The sequence below is a fragment of the Takifugu flavidus genome, chromosome 14, assembly GCF_003711565.1.
Source record: "Takifugu flavidus isolate HTHZ2018 chromosome 14, ASM371156v2, whole genome shotgun sequence".
NCBI classification, from domain to species: Eukaryota; Metazoa; Chordata; class Actinopteri; order Tetraodontiformes; family Tetraodontidae; genus Takifugu; species Takifugu flavidus.
The window spans coordinates 6,869,557-6,890,129 of record NC_079533.1 but is presented as its reverse complement, the minus strand read 5'-3'; the positions used below and the strand labels follow the sequence as shown (position 1 = coordinate 6,890,129).

Here is a 20,573-nt window from a genome sequence, read left to right as displayed (position 1 = left end):
GAGATGGAGCGAGGCGGGAGGAAGGGCGACAAATCATGGAAGGAAATAAAAGATATTTCTAAAAAAAGTAAGATGAAGAGATGCGAAGGGACGGCAGTCAATTCGAGCTCCAGCACTTATTAAAGAAGCGATGCTCTCGTGAGCAGCCCCCAATTAATCAGCCCACTGAGGTCGACTGGAGCGGAGGAGAAGGTGGAGGGATACGTCAGGAGAGCTGTGGGGTGAGCGCAGCTGCTTTTAAATACATTAGTCTTTGCTTTTTTCTGTGTCGTGTTGGTGCTTCGGTGGGAGCGCGACCTTCAAACCACCTCAGAGGAACCCCTGCAGGTCACAGCGCCTCCACTCACGTGCACCCAACCGCTGCGAGGCGGCAAAAACTGAAGGCTAATCTGCATTTCCACCGTAGGTTAGGCATTTTTAGCCTGCGGCCGTATAGGTTTTTCTGCACCCCTCATCTTAAATAAATAATATGCAGCTGTTGTCGGAGGCATTTCTGAGTAATTGGCCACAATTGCTGTAGTTTCCACTCCAATGTTTGAGGAATTTCTCCCTGGATTTGCCGGCCTCTATCGGCATTGAAAATTCCCTCTTTTCATTTTTTTCCCAACAGTTATTCTCTCAAACAGACGTCCGACCCCTTCCCCACCAAATGGGACCTGAACACCTCGTCTTGGACCCACTGTGGGCGTCGCCGGGATGAAAGAGGCGTAAAGCAGGAGGTGAAGTGGAGGGGTAGCAAAACTCTAAAAGATGTTTGAGTGGATCGTTTGAGGGAAAAGAAATCTGTAATTCTTGATTTTCCTCATCTCAAAGACAGCGCTTTGTGAGCAACATCTCTAATTCAACATGGCTACACACACACACTCACTTATGAACTATCTGTAGTAAGGAGTGTGTGGCTATGACAGGAAATGAATATTTAAGTACTGAGCCGCAGGTGTAGGAGCGCTTCCTTCGTCTCCAGTGCATCACTTATTTATAAGTTTGAGGCTTTAAAGTGGGTTTAAATATCATCATTTTCTCACGGCGTTCTCTGTAATCAGCAAATCACCTTCTCCACCATCCTTTTCCTCCAGCTTCCAGCCTCCAAGCTGCCGGGTGCCGCGGGGAGGGGGGTCTGGGAAGGGTTCTCTCTTCTACAGAGCTCCTAAACCAAAGTGTGTTTGTCCGGTAGATGGGCAGCAAGACGCTGTGACAAGACAACTGGGCTTCTTTGACATGAGGTCCACGTCCCTGACACACACACACACACACACACAAATGGACGTGCGTGCGTGCGTGCGTGCGTCAAAAGCGTCGCAACAATGGCGTGCTCCAGCAGGGGAGCAATAACGCAATCTGTTGGCACAGAGAGTCCAAACAGAAACGACCTCTGTGGAGGCGCCCCCTCCCACGCACGCACACGCACGCACACACACGCACGTGTCAGATAACTTTAATGAGTTACTTTTCTCTTCTTTTGCACTCCCGTGCCTTAATCTTGCATCGTACCTGAGAAACATCGGGAGAAGCAAACAGCAGCGTCTGCTCCTGTACCCCCCCCCCCCACACACACAACACACACACACACACACACACCTTCGTCGCGTGTTACACACCTTGTGTATTTAATAAGCAGCAGGTCAGCCATCCCTGACGTTTGCTCCGACGCTGCAAATGAAAACCTTCTTTAACTTTGTTTTTGCGGTCGCGGCAGCCCGACGGAGCATCGCACCCTAAAGAGGATCGACACCCCGTTCACCACGGTTCCCTGCGCGTACACGCCAGCCACATAATGATGCGCCCGCACGTCTGCTACAAATTAAATTGTTTTTCTTACACAAATAATCACCTGAAATGCGACAGCTCCGCGTCTTTGGCGTGACAGGATTGATTTGATGAGTCTTATGAAGCTCTGAGTTGCAGTATTGATGTCATCTATATTCATGCGGCGCTTATTTCTGATACAATCACTGGATCGGGAAATGTCATCGCATTTTATTAGCATTTTTACGCGAGGGAAGCGTCAGCGTCCTCCAACAAAGCAGCGCAGCGTCCTCATGCGGCCGCTCGGTGGCCTTCCCTCTGCCCACTTGGCTGCGGGTCTAAAACCAATCAATTCAAGTTTGTGTGACTCGTTGACCTTTGAGTAATTGCTTCTGGGGCCACTTGTGTTTTTTTCTCGCAAGGTTAACTCATCGGTTTGCAGGCTGACCATCCATCCACGGATCCATCACGTCACATGAGTATGACTATCTCCTAAATGTCAACGCCGTAAAAGAGGGTCGTTTGACCCCCTCAGCGGTGTTGCTATGTGGTCTGGATTTAGTATTGGACTAAATCTGCATCCTGAGGTGCAAATGAGCCGGAAACATTAGTCGAAAGCCACAAGACTTGAAAAGAAATTGGAAGATACCAAGTGTAAGATTCACTTTCAGAGGAGGAACTCGAAATCATTTCAGGGTAGAGAAGAAACAAAAAACCCACCATATCTACGGTAACCAGGTGCAGCTGGAGCCTTTGTAGCAGTTAACACGTCATTACTTCCCCCATCTGCGGCTAGAGTTAGCATCGGCACTCAATGAACGGTTCTAATTGGTCCACTTTCTGCCCTGAACATCACCGCTGCTGCCTGTTCCTTAAGAAATCGCTGAAGTTGTCAGGCTGCCTCCCGAGACGTCGAGGGCCCAGGCGATGCCTCGCATGACCAGCCTTTCACTCACAAATGTATGTGGTTGGTCAGAAACAGCCTCTTAATAAGATGTCTTATGTAATGACAAACGCGTAATAGATTCAGAATTGCAGTTTAAATACTTGCATTACTGAAGGGATATTCATTTCAGTTATGAGTTTAACTAAAAGGGGAGATTTTGATGTTAATCACGGCGCATCAGTCCAGCTTCATCTGTGGTGCCACTTTAATTCCAGCAGCTATCATCAGTGCTGCAGCCTATACAAGGTCCAGGCAGGTAATGGCTCTATAACGAAGCTCGTTAAAACTGCAGCTCACGTGTCTGCCATTTATGAAGGAATTTGATGTTGTCAAAGCTCAGACTGCATATCATCTGCTCCGACCGAAGAAGACATGTGCTCTTCTCTAATCTTGACAATATTAACATACAGGGGTGGTGATTGTAGCGGTAGTGGTGAATAAAGCAGTGTTGTGCCACTCCTTAAACAACTTTAAAGAATGGAATCAACTCTGCCAACGTGTCCCTATAGAACACCCCACAAATGTTCCAAATACAAATGTAAAACTTCCAAAATCCAACGTACAAAGAAATTGACAAACTTGTACTTTGGTGTAACATGCGATGTAGAAAGTTTAATGAGGAAATACGTGTGTTTCAGGGGGTATTTTAGCTTTATTTTCAATGCACAATGTCGATTTATTCTTTATACTGAAAAGTAATGGGTGACGAAAAACGCAGTGCTGTTAACCAGCTTGACCACTGGGGGGCAGTCAAGTATCGGTGACGCATGTGCTTATCTTTTATCCTTAGTAAAGAAGAAGAAATGCCAAGTTTTACCAAATAACAACGAAGAAGAAGTACCTGACAGAAAATGGTCGCATCTGAACGTGTGTCTAATTACTTACCGCGCCTAGCACTGTTTTAACGTGTATCACCGAGAGTATAGAGAGAAACACAATGTTCAAAAAGGCAAAGCGAGCCAATATCCGACGAAGGAATGAGTCTGACGAGGACGAGCAGGATGAGACGCGGCAAACGCCACTGGCATCGACACTGTTTGGGCCTGTCGTCGATGAAATCCCCTTTATTGAGACGTCCGGGAACAGCGTTACCGGATTAGCCGGCGCCGCCGACAACCACCTCAACAACGGAATTCATGCTTTCAATGTGAGAGCTGTCAAGAAAGACAAAAAAGTCAAAGAAGCCGTTACAGTCCCTGGACCCACGAAGGCCAGTTTGCTGAGTTTCGATGACGATGAAGGTAACTTTCTACTCAGTGCTAAAGTAGCTAGCTGCGTTCCAAAAACGTGCTGTGCATGCTGGTTTTAGTATAAAAGCCAATAAATCGGCGTTGCGTGTGCAGGATAAGAGAAATCTGAAAGGTTATTATTCATGTAATCGTAAATCTAAGCCGCGTTTTTTTGCACGTTTGGCCTGAATCTGATTTCTCGCTTGCCTCCATGTATGCAGAGGGCTCCGAGGTGTTCAGGGTGAAAAAGTCTAATCACAGCAAGAAGATCGTCAAGCAGCTGAAGAGAGAGTACAAGGAGGACCTGGAGAAGTGCGGCTCTGTCAAACAGGACAGTAAATCAGGTGTGTCTCCTGTTCATCGGATTCTCGAGCCTGCATCTCTGCAGCCTTCCTGACTGGGCAGCTGCAAAAACATGGATACGGTGCATGTGGAAAATGTGGATAGTGTGGATATGGGGAGTTTGAAAAGGGCTTTGCACGTTTTAATGCATAGTCAAAAACATCCCCATTCTCAGGTGTAATGCACGTTTCTTTGAAAAAAAAAAAAAACCCCAAGAGTTAATTCCTCTATGCTGTCCATAATTACAAGACATATTTGAATTATTTGTGCCACAGCAGTTCCCAGACTTTAGATAGCTGTTGTTGTGCAAAGGTTTGCTTTCTTGAAGACTTCTTCGTCAGACCTCTACCTCATATTTTTAGTCTAAAAATTACAGTAACGATAATTTTCCTTGTTTTCATCAACTTCTTTACCAATATTTTAAATCTTTTCGTTGAGAATATGTTAAGGTGACCCACAAATCTCGGTCACTTATGCATTTCATTTTCATAGATTTTCAAGCTTATTCAGTGGTTCCTGTAAAAGATGAAGCTTCCTGCAAAGTGGGAAGTGACCACGGAGAGGAAGAAATGGAGGTGGACAGTACTGATGAGCAGGAGCAAGGTGGAAAGACACAAATCGGCAAGAGCAAAAGTGCAGCTACTTTCAACACGCTTTCCTCCCTCAGCAGCCTGAGACCAGGTATTCTTTCATGAGATTCACCAGTAATGAATCCACTTGTGATACCCTGAAACATGCCTTAAGCCCCTCGACTCTTCCCATCACCCTCCAGGCGAGATCCCTGATGCCGCTTTCATCCACGCTGCGAGAAAGCGGCGCCAGCTGGCGAGAGAGCTGGGAGGTGATGCTCCCTTGGTAGAGACAGAGGTGTCGAATAAACACCTGGTGGAAGAAGACCAGGACGCCAGCGACGATGAGGATGAGAAGAGGATTAGCTTCAGTGGCGTCAAGAACAAAACCCAGAGGCAAAAGATAGCTGAAGAAATCGGTATTGTGGTCAAATGGAGCTCTGTCTGCCATCAGAGCTGCCTGGTACATGAACTCCTGCTCTCACCCCTGCAGGAATAGAAGGCAGTGACGACGAGGCGCTGGACACGGGTCAAGATGAGGAGGTGAGCCGTTGGGAGCAGGAGCAGATCAGGAAAGGAATCAGCATACCTCAGGTAAACGGCCATTTCGATTGTACCCCTGTCTGTTCCCCTTAGCTGCAGCTACATGTACTTACACATCTGAATGTAAACAACCTTAGCAGCTATAAGGTCACATTTCTGTAACCTGTAACGCCGAAGCTTCCTACCCGACCCCAACTCAGAATCCGATATATCGAACCCGGTCACACTCCTTCAGAAGCGCCCTTGATCCTCTGACCGGACTGTTCTTCATAACCTGCCGCCTCTCGAATACCCGCAGTGTTTAACTCATGAATCAATCATTTTGTCTGTTCCAATCAGGTCCAGAGCAGCCAGCCCGAAGACAACATGGTGTACTATCAGAACAGCTATGAGAGTCAGCCCTACGGCACTTCCTACAGCATGCTGCTGACCTACAACTCTGTGAACGCACAAGCTGCCAAACCAGCTGTCCAAACAGATAATGGCTCCATTCACTATGGGGCTGCTGTTAGTGATCTAAGCCCAGTATCCATTGATCTGGTAAAGAAACGGCTGCAGGATAGGTAGGTACAGCGCCGGACTCGGACAACATCTGACATGACTCTTGAGCTCAGGCTCTCCTGGAGACTTGCTTGAGTGTTTCAGTGAAAAGGTAAGGGAGAATTTGTGCTATCTGCTTAGCTGTATTGTGTCTGTGATTTCTGATTGTAATATTGGCTAAAGCTAAGGTAGCATGCCTTAAGGGGTTCCCAGCTGTCGTACCTGTTTATATCATTTTTGGTTAAGAAAAAACTGGCACTAAACTAGCTGGAGCTGTTCGACCATGACGACGTAGCTGATGAGTGCATGTTCAGTCTGAACTAAGATGAATGAGTCTAGAATATGAAAATGTGGCATGTTTTTTAAGTGCATGTCTGTAGATTAACTTAATCTTGCGTCTGCAGCATCAGAGGAGCATGAGGATTGGCCCGCCAGCTGCCTCCCTGTTTTCTTATCCACACTAACAGTCATCATTGTTGTGACCTCATGAACGCAGATTAACTGTCGGGTTAAAGTTTCCCCTGTAATATTTTCACTTTACGGGTTACATTTCATGTTGGGGGTGGTGGTGGTGGTGGGGGGGCATTTTTAAGGCAACAGAAAGTTCCAGAGACGGCGTGTCCGTCATGCCCCTCTCGTCCCTCCAGCGAGACATCCGTGTGACTCGGGAGTTCCGATTTTGTTCAGGTCAGAGGTCACAGAAGGTATCATATCTTTCAGGTCCCTGCTGTCCTGGAGCTGGAGGCTGCCATGCACCAGTTACTAAGGCAACGGGCCTCACGACTTGTCCAGAGACGACAGGATGATATTAAAGATGAATCGTCGGAGTTTGCAAGCCTTTCAAGTCAGTCCATCTTGAAGGTTTTTAAGATTTATTTGAACAGACCTCGTTATTTGAGCGTGCGAGTGTTGCTGTGCTGTCCCGTTGTCCTCACGAGTGAGGTTAATTAAGGTTAATTAAGGTTAATTGAGGTGTGCGACTGTGTGAATGAGGTCGCGCGTAAAAGGGCAACGTTCTGCTGGAGAAGGTGCTTGTGCTACTAGATCAGTTTCAGTCAGCTGGGTGGTTGTAGCTCAGCTCAGACGATGAGTACAGATAAACTGTTAGTGACAGGAGGCCGGTCCAGCAAGGTGAGTGCAGACACACGGCATCCTCATTCAGGTATATTGCTGCTTTACCTCCTGTGTTAAAGGTGTTCATCTCAAGGCTTTGCCTGCCCTGCCTCCGTTCATTTAAGGGGCTTCTGTTCATTCAAATTTTCTCCTTAATGTTGACTGCTTAGAGTGATTTGGATCACTTCCTGTCATGATGACCTGTAACATTTTCCTTTTCTCTTGCAGATAAAGCTGTCATGGCTCCTAATCTAGACACGTTCGGCCGAGATCGCGCGGCGTACCAAGAGCAGAGGCGTCAGAGGAGGATAGCAGAGAGAGAAGCTCGGCGGTACGTTAGCACCGATTTTCAGCTCAATCGGCTTGTAGGGGCTTTATTAGCAGATTAGGGGCTTTATTAGCAGATCAGGGGCTGTGGACACTGACCGCGCATGAACGTTGACTGTAAATATCTGCTTTTGGCTCCGTGGTTGCATCCAGCACCCGAAGGAGACAAGCAAGAGAGCAGAACGGAAAGCGAGCCGAGCACAATGAGGGCTTTTCGTCGGACGACGAGGAAACCTCCACTGACATCACCAGCTTCAGCATGGAGAAAGGTGTCGTCCGTAGCAACCGCAGCACCGACGATAACGAGGAGCACTGACTAAAGATCCTAACTGACCACGTCTGTCCAATCTAGAGCGCATCGTCACCGAGGCCAAGAAGGTGTTTGAGGACGTTGTAGAAGACTTTCACTCTCTGGACTATATTAAATCCCACTTTGAGGTCTGGAGGAGAGACTATGCCGAGTGCTACAGGGAGGCTTTCATCGGCCTTTGTCTGCCCAAACTCTTCAACCCTTTAGTCCGTCTGCAGCTCATGACGTGGAACCCTCTGGAGGTGAGACCTGAGGCCACAGCGACGTGTTTTCGCTCCAGCGGCACCGACCCGGCACAGCCCTCTCCTCTCTGTCCAGGTGGAGTGTGAAAACTTCGAGTACATGCTCTGGTTCGAGTCGCTGCTCTTCTACGGCTTCGATGAGCAGACGGCCTTGCAGAAAGGGGACGGAGATAACGGCCTGCTGCCTTCCATAGTGGAAAAGGTCATCCTCTCCAAGCTAACAGGTGGGAAAATCGGCTCAACCCCGAAAGCGGAGAGTTGTTTGAAAATGGTCAAAGGGATGGACTTTGTGTTTCTGCCAGTGCTGGTGGAGCAGGTCTGGGACCCGCTGTCCCGGAGTCAGACGGCCCTCCTGGTGGAATTCCTCCACCGACTGAGGAAAGGTTACCCCACCGTGCTGCACGGAGACAACAAGTACACACAGGTAGGCTTGTGCGAACTGAACGAGCATCGACTCGGCTTCCACTTCGGGAGTTGGTGCTTCACTTTCACCGTTATTTCTCCCTCAGGAGCTTCTGAAAACGATTGTGTTGAGGACCAGGCGGACTCTGGATGAAGACATCTTCCTTCCGCTCTACCCTAAAAGGTTTCAGTCATTAACCCGAACGTCGGTGGTGGCGTGTTGAAAGCCGCCTGATGATTAAGTGTGAGTTTCTTTGTTGCTCAGCGTGCTGGACAACAAGAACAGCGGCGCCTACTTGTTCTACCAGAGGCAGTTCTGGTCCTGCGTGAAGGTACCTTCAGACGGAGTCGCCGACGATTAAATGGCTTATTTAGCTGGTTTCCGTCTTACAGTTGTTACGTTCCCTTCGGTTGTAGTTGCTGGGCAACATCTTGATGTGGGATGGCATCCTATCCCTCTCCTGCCTGAAGGACCTGGCTCTGGACAGCACCCTGAACAGATACATCCTCTCGGCGCTGCAGACCACAGACGTCGGGGAAGATAACGTCCAAAAGTGCCAAAAGGTGGGACACTAACACTCTTACAGTGCCCCAGCTGAGCTGATGGAGGGGTCCTGGAGGTAACCCCCGCTTCTCTGGCGCCTCTCCTAGGTGGTGGAGTGTCTGCCGGTGCCGTGGTTCTCCGGGCTGAAAGGCCAGCGGACGCTGCCCCAGCTGGAGCCGCTGTGTCGCTACCTCGCCCATGTGGCCAACTCGTTACACCGCAGCAGTCTGGGCGTCTCTGACCTCGAACGCCGCGCCGCCAGGTAATGAAAGCACCCCCGAGCACACGCGGGCGACCGCCGCCATTAGCGTTCTCACGATCCATATGTGCTGCCAGGGACCTGATCAGAGAGGCCGTGAAGATGCTGGTCCACATGAAGGCGCTGGATCACATCATCAGCGTGGCAGCGGAGCAAGGCATCAAGGACATCAAGCAGCTCCTGGAGATATAGAGGAGCCAGCCAGATCAGAAACGGGCTCCACCGAAGAGCGCGGGCCAGAAAACTGTAGATTTTGTGAATATTGTACAGAAACGTGTTTTCCTGCACCTCCAAAGGAGCCCGACGCTGAATCACAGCCGGCTCCGACAGGAACGCTGCTCCAGCCTGGAAAGATCCAAAAGCATAATTTATTGAAGCGCACAACCTTTGACCACGGATCCGCGGAGACCACGCCTGCATCCCGTCAGACCGGATCTCTTCAAAGAAGTCCAACCACCTCCACTTCCTGTTGCATACCGCCGTCGGTCGCGCGTGCCAAAAAAAACTCCCGCTTGTAAAAGCTTTTAGAACTTTGCCTGACAAATAAATTTTCATTTTCAACCAATGTTGCTCCGTGGATATGAAAGTGTCTTCTTGCTCCTCTCCGTCAGCTCGCTGCCCCCTGGCGGTGCGTGCGGGGCCCCAGAGGGGGCGGGCCGGGCCGGGCCGGGCCGGGCGAGGCTACTTGCGTGCGTGTTTCCCCTCCTCCATCGGAACGCGTTAAAAAGCAGCTGGGACTCCACCAGACCTGAGACCTGAGACTGTTCCGCTCGCCACACGCTGATTCGGGGTTTTGCTCCGTCCTGGATTCGCAGAACCGAAGGCGGGTTCTTTGGTTGGAGCTCCGCTTCATGCGCGCGTGCGGGCTCCGTGAGGTAAGACCCCTCCTCGCATTGCATTGTGGTCTATATCACACATGCACGTTGTTCTGTGAATATCTTAGAAGCGTTTTAGAGGGATTCGGAATCGGGCTGAGAAGTGAAGGCCGCGCGATCGGTTCTGGAGGAGCAACGATCCGGGTTCGAAGTCCGCGTGCTGCAGGACACATGCTTCCACGCACATGCACGCGCGGACCGCTCCATAGGAAGCGCCGATGCTTGCTGCAAAAAGTCTGCAAGGGGGGGTGGAATGCTGGAACCGATTTAACGATTTCAGCTCAGTTTTCAGCTGAATCGCTTTAGTAACAATTAAACTAAACTCTATTTAAGAGTGTTTGCATATTAATAAGTAGTTATTGTAATTAAAAAAACACAAGGAGCCACTGTTGACCTGTGAAAGGCAGAGAGCGTGTTGGACCTTTGCATGAAGCTCCTCCACCTTTCTGACGGACGGGTTGTTAACCACCATCATGTCTCCACACCTGGAAGCAACAGAAGCGGGACGGGCAGCAGTTGCACGAGTGGGTGCGCGAGTGTGAAATCAGGGCGCCCAGCACGCACGGCTGTAGCTGAGCGTTCCCCCACAAACGGGTCTGACCTTTCCCATCTTTGATTGCAACACTGATGTTCTGCTTCTAATTTAAGCCTCCTTGAATGCAGGTCACTTGTGGTCAGGCGGCAGCCTGCAGGGCCCGCGTGCACCTGGGACAGGGAACATTGGAGGGTTTGTACGGAAGCATTCCAGCCTCGCTGAAATAACTCCCTGCCTTCTAGGTCTGACTAATAATACCAGCGCCAGCTCCCGAAAACAAGCGGCCGGGTTCCGTTTGGCCTCGACGTTTAACTCTGACACGGTGTGCACAGTGTAAGCAGTGGCTGAGGTAAACGGGGTGTATTACAGGGTTATGATGCAGTAATAACCACAGGTGTGGTTAGAGTCGTCTAACCTGTTTAGAGTCGTCACACAAATGAGCGCAGCTTCTGGGAACCAGAATTCATCAGTCAGTGTTTACAGGCAATAAAAGCTGTGTTTCTCCTGAGATTTTCAGCAGAACATGACTGAAACGGGAATAATCAGAATGCACGTTGGATTGGTTCTAGGAGACCCACATCAGCGGATTAGTACTAGACGGACGGACGGACGGACGGACGGACGGCTGCCGAGGCCTAAATGTCATGCCGTGCTGCCTTCACTGCCCACTGAGAGGGAACAAACTTTTGACTTTGGCATTGCCTTAATGTTGTTACACACAAAGCTCACACGCATGCAGGTTTGTGTTTGTGTGCAGAGCAGGAAGATTCTTTCACCGTGCCCTGTGCTAACCTGCACCCCCCCACCCCACACACACACACACACACCCCACCCCTGCAGTACAGAACGTTTTTAGCTGTGATTTCTGCACCTATGTGACGCCGGTCGCGTTCAGCTTTTCCACCTCCGGCCAACTGCGGCCACATTTTCGCCGCGCTCACGCTGCGGCGTGCTGCTTGGAATAGCCGGGCCATGTGATTCCGCTGGATTGTATTTCAGAAGCTGCCGCTAAACTCTCTCGCAGCAGCTTCAGGAATAGTTAATCGGTGCCGTGCGCCTTTATTGCCTTCTGTTCCTTAGATGTCCACCGTGAGGACAGGTGAAGGGCGCTCAGGTTAGACGCTGCACAGGCTGCTGTCATCGAGGTTTGGGATTCTACGTAGAGGTCCGTCTGTGTCGCTGCCTGCTCAGAAAGCACAGGGGTTACTTGGCCTTCTCTTTATTTGCTTTTTTGCAATTGCACCAACAGAAATGTTTGTTTTATCTTGTGTCACTCCTCAGTTAGAGATCATGTGGCTCGTTTTGGCAAATTCTTGAGTGTGCAAGTTCATGCACATATGTGTGCATGCCTGTGTGTGTGTGTGTGTGTGTGTTGTTGCTTTATGATTGTTTAAAAGGCTTGAATGCACATTAAAGGATGTAACACATCCTGCTGCAGTAATTAGCTCTATCCGCTAACTATATGCTCGCTAGCACCTGTTTATAATATTAAAATGCTGTATTCTAGAAAACAAGCAGGTTTTTTAATACTCTGAATGTGATTTGAATGTCATCAGGAAGACAAGTAGGAACTTTAGCACGTGCAGATAAACCAGTGACTCCCAGTCAGTGTTTTGCTCAGCAGGAGCTTCGTGATCTGGTGGTTTGGGGGTCACCTTGTAAACATGCTTCCTGCTGGTAAACAGGCTGTTTGGGAGGTTCTGCAGCGCTCTTCCCCAACAGCGGGATTTCAATCCAGTTTCTGTTGCAGCTGCTGGGCTTGGTACCACTCCAAGTCTCCCGTTTTACACCGTCGACCTCTGACGTGTGTGTGTCTGTGTGTGTGTGTGTGTGTGTGTGTGTGTGTGTGTGTGTATTAAAAATGAAGTTGTTTATGCCATTTAAGAACGCTGCTAGTCATATCTGGTGGTGTTGCAAAACCCCACCATCATCTGCAAGTTCCAGTTTTGGCAGGCTGGTCCACACTGTGGCCATGAGTGGAGGCTCAGCAAACAAATCTGTCTGTCTGTCTGTCTGTCTGTCTGTCTGTCTGTCTGTCTGTCTGTGCCGTCTGTGGTGGCGCGTCCTCACAAACACACATATTTGAACAGCGTCAACATACAAGTGGGAGTTTAAACTGAGCCGGAGTGGCTTTTTTGGGGGCTGACCCATAAGTTTGACTTTCCCCAGTCTCATATGATCAGACAAACGTCTCAGTGCACGTCTGGCACACCAGAACCAGCCACGCTGCCTCAGCCGGGCCCCTCCGCTTTTTTCTTGGCTGATGAGCCTCCAGATAGTTTCTCCTTCCTCATTCCCCAAATGCAGAATTTCTCAGCTGCACAGAGGATCCAGGCCCTTCGCTTCCTCGGAGCTCTCCTATTGAGAGATTTATGTTCTGCTGTGTGGGGGGGTGTCGTTGGGGAGTGTCGTTGGGGAGTGTCGTTGGGACGGCTCCAAAGAAAGACCTTCAGTTCTGCTTGTCTTTGTGTCGGACAGGCTGCTCACAAGCCCCGCCTTCTTTGCCCTGAGTGACTTGCACTATGTTACATAACGTATGTCTGCAACGTATCCACCAGCGGAGTGAATTATCCCTACAGGCCCCCCAGTTCCAGGCTGTGTTGCGTAACTCCTCTGGAAAGAGTGTCCTACTTATAACACGTCTGTCATGCAGCAGCGCACTTCCTTAATTTATAACCCCTAATATAAGTGTGTGTGTGTGTGTGTGTGTGGGAGCTGTGTGAACATTTGTCTCATGTTCGCAACCGAGAGAACCTCTCGATTGTCACAAGCTTTGAATTTTCCAGCTCGCATTTGATGGGAGGGTGCAGATCAAATCCCAACTGAGCTCCAGCATCAAGGCAGCACCAGGAAACGGATCAAGCGCGCCGTGATTGGTGTCACAACTGTAAAAATCCCTCATTTTCCCTCCTTTGGCTGCTGTAAATATACAGTAACGCTGTTGAACCCACGGTCGAGTATAATCCTGGTGACCTCTGAACCCTCACTGTTTTTCAGGGTGCGTGTGACCTTCCACCCCGCTTCCCTGCAACCGCCTCTCCCAGTGTCCCGTTGCCCCTTCCCCTCCCTCCCCGACGACGCGACCATGGCGCTAAAGAGGCTTCTGGGTTTCGGGAAACAGTTGTTGAGGGTGAAGGTGGTGGACTGTAGCTCGGAGGAGTCCCATCTGTCCCGCTGTCTCAACACCTTCGACCTGGTCGCCCTGGGCGTGGGCAGCACCCTGGGTGCCGGCGTCTACGTGCTGGCAGGCGCTGTTGCACGGGAGAATTCAGGTGTTGTGATGGTGATGATGCAACCTGTGAGACTGTGTTTGCAGCTGCTAATAAGAAATCCGCGCGTCTCCTGTAGGTCCAGCTATCGTGCTGTGTTTCCTGATCGCAGCCTTAGCCTCGGTGCTAGCTGGTCTGTGCTACGCGGAGTTCGGAGCGCGTGTTCCCAAGACGGGTTCGGCTTATCTTTACTCCTACGTGACTGTGGGGGAAATCTGGGCCTTCTTCACCGGCTGGAACCTCATTCTTTCATATGTGATCGGTAAACAACTGTTAGCGGTGTTTTTGCTCGCTGGGCTGATAAAAACGTCACCAAGTGTCTTTTTGCTCCTCAGGTACGTCGAGCGTGGCGCGAGCCTGGAGCGCCACCTTTGATGAGTTGATAGGGAAGCACATCGAGCACTTCTGCAGAGCGTACATGTCCATGAACGCCCCGGGCGTGTTGGCCGAGTACCCCGACGCGTTCGCCGTGGTCATCATCATCACTCTGACCGGTGCGCGTCTCCCTCCGCTCCGTTCTCTCTGATGTGGTCGCTCAGAGCTCACAAAGAACGTTCCTCTCAGGTCTGCTGGCGTTCGGGGTCAAAGAGTCGGCGATGGTCAACAAGGTCTTCACCTGCATCAACGTTCTCGTCTTGCTGTTCATGGTCATCTCTGGTCTGGTCAAAGGGACCATGAAGAACTGGCAGATCGACCCTGAGGAGATCCTAAAGGCCAATCACACCACCAGCAACTCCAGCCTCAAGTAAGACTAGACCACAGCATGTATAGAAAGGTGGGCAATAAGCAGCCCCCCCCAAAAAAGGAACCCACCCTGAGCGCCATCTAGTGGCGAGCCGCCCCCATTGGCTAATGTTGGAACTCCAATCACAAATTCAGCGAGTCTTCGTGCTCGTGGACGTGGTCAGTTTGGATTAAACTGTGTTTTCCACCCGTGTAGTCTGACGGAGCTGCTGCCGAGCAGGGAGAGTATGGGAGCGGGCGGATTCATGCCGTTCGGATGGTCGGGCGTCCTGTCGGGAGCCGCTACCTGCTTTTACGCCTTCGTTGGATTCGACTGCATCGCAACTACCGGTCAGTTTTAAACGAAAGTCGATCTGATCTGGCACAGTTCTCTCCTGGTTCCGCTCCTCGTGTGTCTTCCACTGTCTCATGGGAAGTGTCTGATTTGGGGGGGGGGGGGGGTGCAGGGCTGTGGGCCAGGGTAACCAAAGCCGCCGTGACCTTTCCATCCAAGGTTTCGTCTCTGATGTAACGAGGAAGAGAACGGCTAAAAAGGACGGAGCGGGCTGAGGGTTTCCTGCTGGCCCACATTATTCACGGAAACTTTGGGGTTTAGGAGCCGACTGAGTCCGATAAATCTGGTTAGAATTCAATATTTGATCCTGTGGATCTCGGGATCTTAATGCTCGAGCATTCGCTCGTGAATGTGCCGTCAAACATTGAGGTTTGGGGCGTCTGTTGGGGTTTGGAGTTTTGCTGGGTAGTTTATTCTGGTCCCTCCGTTGCCACGTGAAGAACGACTCAGTCCCCGACCGCCAGCAGGCGGAGCGACGCTCCGAAGGTGTCGTGGATGAAGCCGTCGCAATGATTCCACCACAGATCGAGCGTTCCCACAGGGAGCGCCGCTACGGAATCACCAGGAGATAAATATGTGAAATGTTCTGTTTGCCGTGTGCACGTTTGGGGTTTTCTTCTGCACTTTTTACCCCTGAAAACGTGCGTCTGCGTCCCTCCAGGCGAAGAGGTGAAGAACCCCCAGAGGGCCATCCCCATCGGTATCGTGTCCTCACTCCTGATCTGCTTTGTGGCGTACTTTGGCGTCTCCGCCGCCCTGACCCTCATGATGCCGTACTACATGCTGGACAGCAACAGCCCGTTGCCCGTGGCGTTCCGATACGTGGGCTGGGAGGGGGCTAAATACGCCGTGGCTGTCGGCTCTCTCTGTGCCCTGTCCACCAGGTCAGTGAGCCATCGGGCTGTTGTCTTTAAGGCAGTTGGAATGTGGGTCAGATGACACCGCACACACATTTATATATACGTCATAAGTCCCATGAGCCTGCAGGTCTGTATGTGTATGTTTAATTTTGGAGGCACTTGAGCCCCTCAGAGTAAAAATAAGCTCTAATTATATATGAAGGTTTATGTAACACTGCTTCAAGCCTCCACTGCTCTGCGTTTAAAACTGCGTTAGGGATACACGATTCCAACATTTTTTAACTGATAATTACCTGCCAATTACATCGCCACATTCCTTGTAACGCTGAACAAAAAGATCAAAATAACATGTACCTGACGCGTTGTCCCCTGCAGCTGATAGGGTGATGCAGCTATTTATAGATTTTTATGACTTCCTTCATCACACCGCCAGGATAAATAAAGTTTCCTGAAGGTGATCAGATATTCGCGGCCGCCAGAGGGCGCCCAAGCAGAGCAATGCACAGGTTAAGGCCCCGAGGAGCCGCTAAGCTAATGGTGTTTAACCGTCTTTGTGTGCTTCATATCCACACCCTCGTCATGGAAAACACACCAAGAAATGCTGATGATGCAGCTTTTAAGTTAAATGCTGCACCATTAGGTCCTAAATTTTGTAATGTCCTTGTTGTGCCGTGTTCGGGGAAAGCCAGTAAGGTTATCTGATTATCTAACATTTAAAATAATCTTTCTGTGGACCATAAAGATCTCTGACCACCTGCAGCTAATAGTCAGGTTCTATAGTGCGGAATTTACGGTAGTTCTATGACCCGAGGCTGAGAGGGGCTCAAATTGTTTAAAAAACCTGTTTTTAACCTGTAGTAAATGGCTGTAGAGTTTAGCCTGTTTTTCTCCCAGACGAGGTGGAATTCTGCCGAGTCTCCTCCCTGTCCTGCTGTTATTGCGCCCCCTACAGTGCTGACGTGCTTTATGCTTGTCAAATGAAGGAAAGCTGCCATAATCAGTAAAATCTTCCTGGATAAAGGAGCAGATATCAGAGCGGCCGTTCGTCCCTAACGGTCGTCATGGCGACGCGCTATATAACCACTGTTTTGAGGCTCATTCAGCAGTTACTATCATGTACTTGCAGCCTGTGTCTGAACTTTGCCAGCTGACATTTCCATTCACTATATTTCAGGGGCTTTTATTTCTGGCGTCACACTGGGGGCTGTACGCCGATCGGCCTTAAAACGCTCCCGCCAAAGCACGTGGCGCTGGCAGACAGACAGCGAATCCTTTTGGCTCTGTGGGGGTCGGGCCTTCTTTTACCATCTGCGGTCGTGCTGAGGGGTCTCGGAGTTCACGTCCCGGCCCCGCCCTCCCTGGCACCCTCCCCGAGCCTTCACTGACAGGAATTTGTGATGACGCAGGGCACATTTTCCTGGCGGGGGGTAGCTGCTCTTATTTTCAAAATGGCCGATCGGCGTATAGCACCGGCTCGCGCCGCGCTACAGCATGCTCCCTTTGCCCCCCCCACCCGTGTGATCCGGGCTGTGGCCGATGGCGGGCGCGTGGCGCCGAACCCCTGCTAACCGCACCCCCCCTTCAGCTCTGGCGTACGGGCAGGTGAGACACTAACCCGCATGTTTCCTAACACCATCTGTCTTCACCAGGCTGCTGCTGCTGTTGCAGAAGCTTTGGCGTTCCTCTAAAGTTCCTCTCTGCCTCTCTAATTCTTCCTACCTGCGTCTTGGCGGTGTCGACTTCCTCTAAATAAACTTAACTACGTCCGTGTGCGCCCTTTCACGTCTCACGATAGCTCCATTTTTTGAATGATGCTCTAAACAAGTGCTGCTCTCTTGACAACCACATTCGATACCTCCAGCTAACCTGCGTTCTGACCTTCTGCCCCCTCCCTCGTGCCCCCAGCCTGCTGGGCTCCATGTTCCCCCTGCCTCGGATCATCTACGCCATGGCTCGGGACGGCCTGCTCTTCTCCTTCCTGGCACGGATCAGTGAGAGAAAATCTCCGGTGACGTCCACGGTGACCGCCGGGGTAATGTCGGGTAAGACGGAGACGCCAGTAGGAGGGTCTACAAGGATGCAGCTCCATAACCAACAGTTTGACCGTCAATCGCTAGATTTGCCTGTTTAAAGATGTTTATGGTGGTAAACTGTGAGACTGCCCAGCAGGCCATCTTTGTTAGGAGGCTCCTGTTCTAGTCATCCTCACAATTGTCTCCTCTCCTCCCTCTTCGCGTTGAAGCTGTCATGGCCTTCCTCTTCGACCTGAAGGATCTGGTGGACTTGATGTCCATCGGGACGCTGCTGGCCTACACGTTAGTGGCTGCCTGTGTCCTGGTGCTCAGGTCAGTAGAAAGGACGTTTGTTTTTAGCCTCTTATAAGGTCAAAGCGCCGTGGTGAAACAGCTCGCTTCTCTTTTTGGCTCAGGTACCAGCCTGAGCGGCCCAGCCTGGTGATGGCGAGCTCGCCGGAGGAGGCGGAGCTGAGCGACAGTAACCCCAGTATGAACATGCTGCCAGGTCTGGAGGAAAGATTCAGCTTCAAGACCCTGCTGTTCCCGGACAACCCCGAGCCGTCCAAACTCTCGGGTTTCACGGTCAACGTGTGCGCCTCGGTCCTCGGTAGGCGCTCCGAAAGCCTCACATATCCTGGTTCTCCTGGTAAAAGTCCGACTTTCCCTCAGCTGCTGTTTCTCTTGCAGGACTGCTGATCCTGGCATTCAGCATTTTAGCAGTGCAGGGGGGCACTGCTGTGTGGAACATCGTAGCTCTCACCGTCATCTTCATGGCGTGCCTCCTGCTCGGCTTTGTCATATGGAGGCAGCCGGAGAGCAAGACCAAGCTCTCCTTCAAGGTGGGAGACGTCCCCCCGTCCAGGTAGACGCGGGTCGAATCTGTCACTGCGCTAATCGGTTGCTTCTGTCTGTGACCCGGCAGGTTCCGCTTTTACCCTTCATTCCAGTCATCAGCATGTTCGTCAACGTCTACCTCATGATGCAGCTGGACAGGGGCACGTGGATACGGTTCGCTATCTGGATGGTCCTGGGTGAGCAGCCCGTCTTTAGCCTGGCCCCCATTAGAAGTCTTCTTCTGTGTTGTCTCCGCTGTCTCACAGTGGCGCTCTAACCACGATCCATCCTCTCAGGTTTTACGATCTACTTCGGCTACGGCATTCGCCACAGCGCCGAGGCGGCCGCTGCTCGCAGGTCCTCGGAGACGGAGATGATCGGCTTCGACCACGAAGATAAGTCGGAGCGCGTGTCGCCAGAGAAGGAGGCGTTCCTGCACTACGCCATCGAGGACAGGGAAGACGAGGACAGGAGTTTGTAGGAGGTGGCGAGGACGTGCGGCGTGGCCCTGACGCCAGCCTGTCTGGCACCCAGTTAATTGAAGAGACTCCCAGTCCTGCACTGGTTCGACTCCCTTTTGGGCAAAGAAACAATGTAATAATTTTTACCTCGAGTGCTAAAAACGCGTTTGCTCCGCTGGAGGGTAGAACTGCGGGATTTGAAGAGCCATGAATGAAGTTGCTTCTGCTTCGCTTGTCTGTGTGAGAGCGAAGATTCCGGACAAGTTCATCCGTCAGGGAGCTCCAAAGATCCTGGGAAAGCATCGCGTCCTTCTCTCTGCGCTTTCTGAGGGCATTTCTGGGTTAGCTTCTTGGCTCTTTCCTCTTTATTGATCAAAACTTAGGAACAAATGTTCGTCTACGTTACTGCAGAATCTGCCAGATGTGATTAAGAGCAGAAGTGGCCGGAGAGGCCAGGAGCTGCATGTGGAACAGGGACAGAACGCTGCTGCTCTGTCGCTCACAGCTACAGACCAAATGATGGCATTCACGCGGCATTTTTCTTCTTCTTTTTTTATAAATAATAACGGGCTTGCAGAGTTTAAACCAACTCCCTAAAAGGAGTTTTACGTGAACGCGAGCGGTCGGATGCAGAAGCTGCTGCTCCAGCAACAAAACTCTGCCTGTAAGAAGCTTCTGTAACCACCGACTCTACGCTTCAGTGTTGGAATTGTGCTAAATTCGCCGCGTGAATCCTCTCCCCTGACTGTAGTGGAGATCATCACAGTGCTGGCAGCTGTGTACCTGTGTGTCCGTTATGTGTGTGTAGTTCAGGCATTTGTGTTTACAATTTCTTTTTCATATCTTGCTGCTTTAATGTGAACCGCTGGTTACACCTGGTCGAGCCGCGTTACAGAGTACCCACCCCCCCCCCCACCCCCCCCCCCCCCCTTGATAACATGGCATCTGACGTCCTTCTGCCCTTCAACCGCTTTATGTCTGTGTTCATATTCAAACAGCGAGTTGTGCTCGTGATCGTAGGATGAGGCTGTTATTAATGCTCGCGGGGGACATTTTGTGTCCAATCTATGCAATTTTTTAAATGTTCGTTCACTGTAGAATTATGTGCCGTTTCTAATAAATGTACAGCTTGTTACTGAATGTTGTGAACATGAATCTGTATAAGATCTAAAATAAAGAATCTGTATTTTGGAGGGGGAATCATGCTGTTGCGTTTTTTCAGAAATTACTTTGGTTCTGTTCTAGTAACATTTTATATATTTCCAAAGCTTCCACTTTTAGGATTAAGAAATAATGAAACACAACTGAAGGATTAAATGCACCAGAGACCATCCAACCCAAAAAAAACTCGTGTTCTAACTTCAATAAATCCAGAATGCTACTTCAAATTTCTAATTTCTTTCTTTTTTCGTTTATTTGTTCCGTGTTTCGCCTCTGAAGTGCCGGCTGATTCCACTCACGGTCCTGCAGAGGGCGCTGTGCGCGTGGGGAGAAGCCCGGGACTCTGCGCCAGGTGTCGTCCGCAACATCAGCA

General features: G+C 50.6%; 2 protein-coding genes across 6 annotated transcripts; both read left to right on the top strand.

Annotated features, from left to right (window-relative positions):
• Positions 1–3,507: 3,507 nt before the first annotated feature.
• On the top strand, positions 3,508–9,677 carry paxbp1 (PAX3 and PAX7 binding protein 1). The gene is given in 18 exon segments (XM_057054868.1): positions 3,508–3,933; positions 4,143–4,265; positions 4,756–4,944; positions 5,036–5,251; positions 5,326–5,426; positions 5,715–5,983; positions 5,985–6,027; positions 6,636–6,759; positions 7,257–7,359; positions 7,509–7,624; positions 7,708–7,907; positions 7,984–8,131; positions 8,210–8,331; positions 8,417–8,493; positions 8,575–8,641; positions 8,727–8,873; positions 8,961–9,115; positions 9,190–9,677. Coding segments are annotated over 18 exon segments (2,619 nt in total). The 5' UTR covers positions 3,508–3,629; the 3' UTR covers positions 9,305–9,677.
• A 142-nt stretch (positions 9,678–9,819) lies between these two features.
• slc7a1a (solute carrier family 7 member 1a) lies at positions 9,820–20,239 on the top strand. Of its 5 annotated transcripts, none has more exons than XM_057054874.1 (14): positions 9,820–9,987; positions 13,309–13,409; positions 13,520–13,794; positions 13,871–14,053; positions 14,127–14,285; positions 14,356–14,536; positions 14,732–14,865; positions 15,531–15,753; positions 17,635–17,771; positions 17,972–18,074; positions 18,158–18,351; positions 18,432–18,583; positions 18,667–18,775; positions 18,875–20,239. In XM_057054874.1, exons 3-14 carry the CDS (start codon positions 13,608–13,610, stop codon positions 19,057–19,059), a joined length of 1,947 nt encoding a protein of 648 aa, XP_056910854.1. In that variant the 5' UTR covers positions 9,820–9,987; positions 13,309–13,409; positions 13,520–13,607; the 3' UTR covers positions 19,060–20,239. The 5 variants fall into 5 exon arrangements, with proteins under 5 accessions (XP_056910854.1, XP_056910855.1, XP_056910857.1 ...); XM_057054875.1 differs by having other exon boundaries at positions 13,309–13,443; XM_057054877.1 differs by lacking the exon at positions 13,309–13,409 and adding an exon at positions 10,765–10,871.
• Positions 20,240–20,573: the final 334 nt, after the last annotated feature.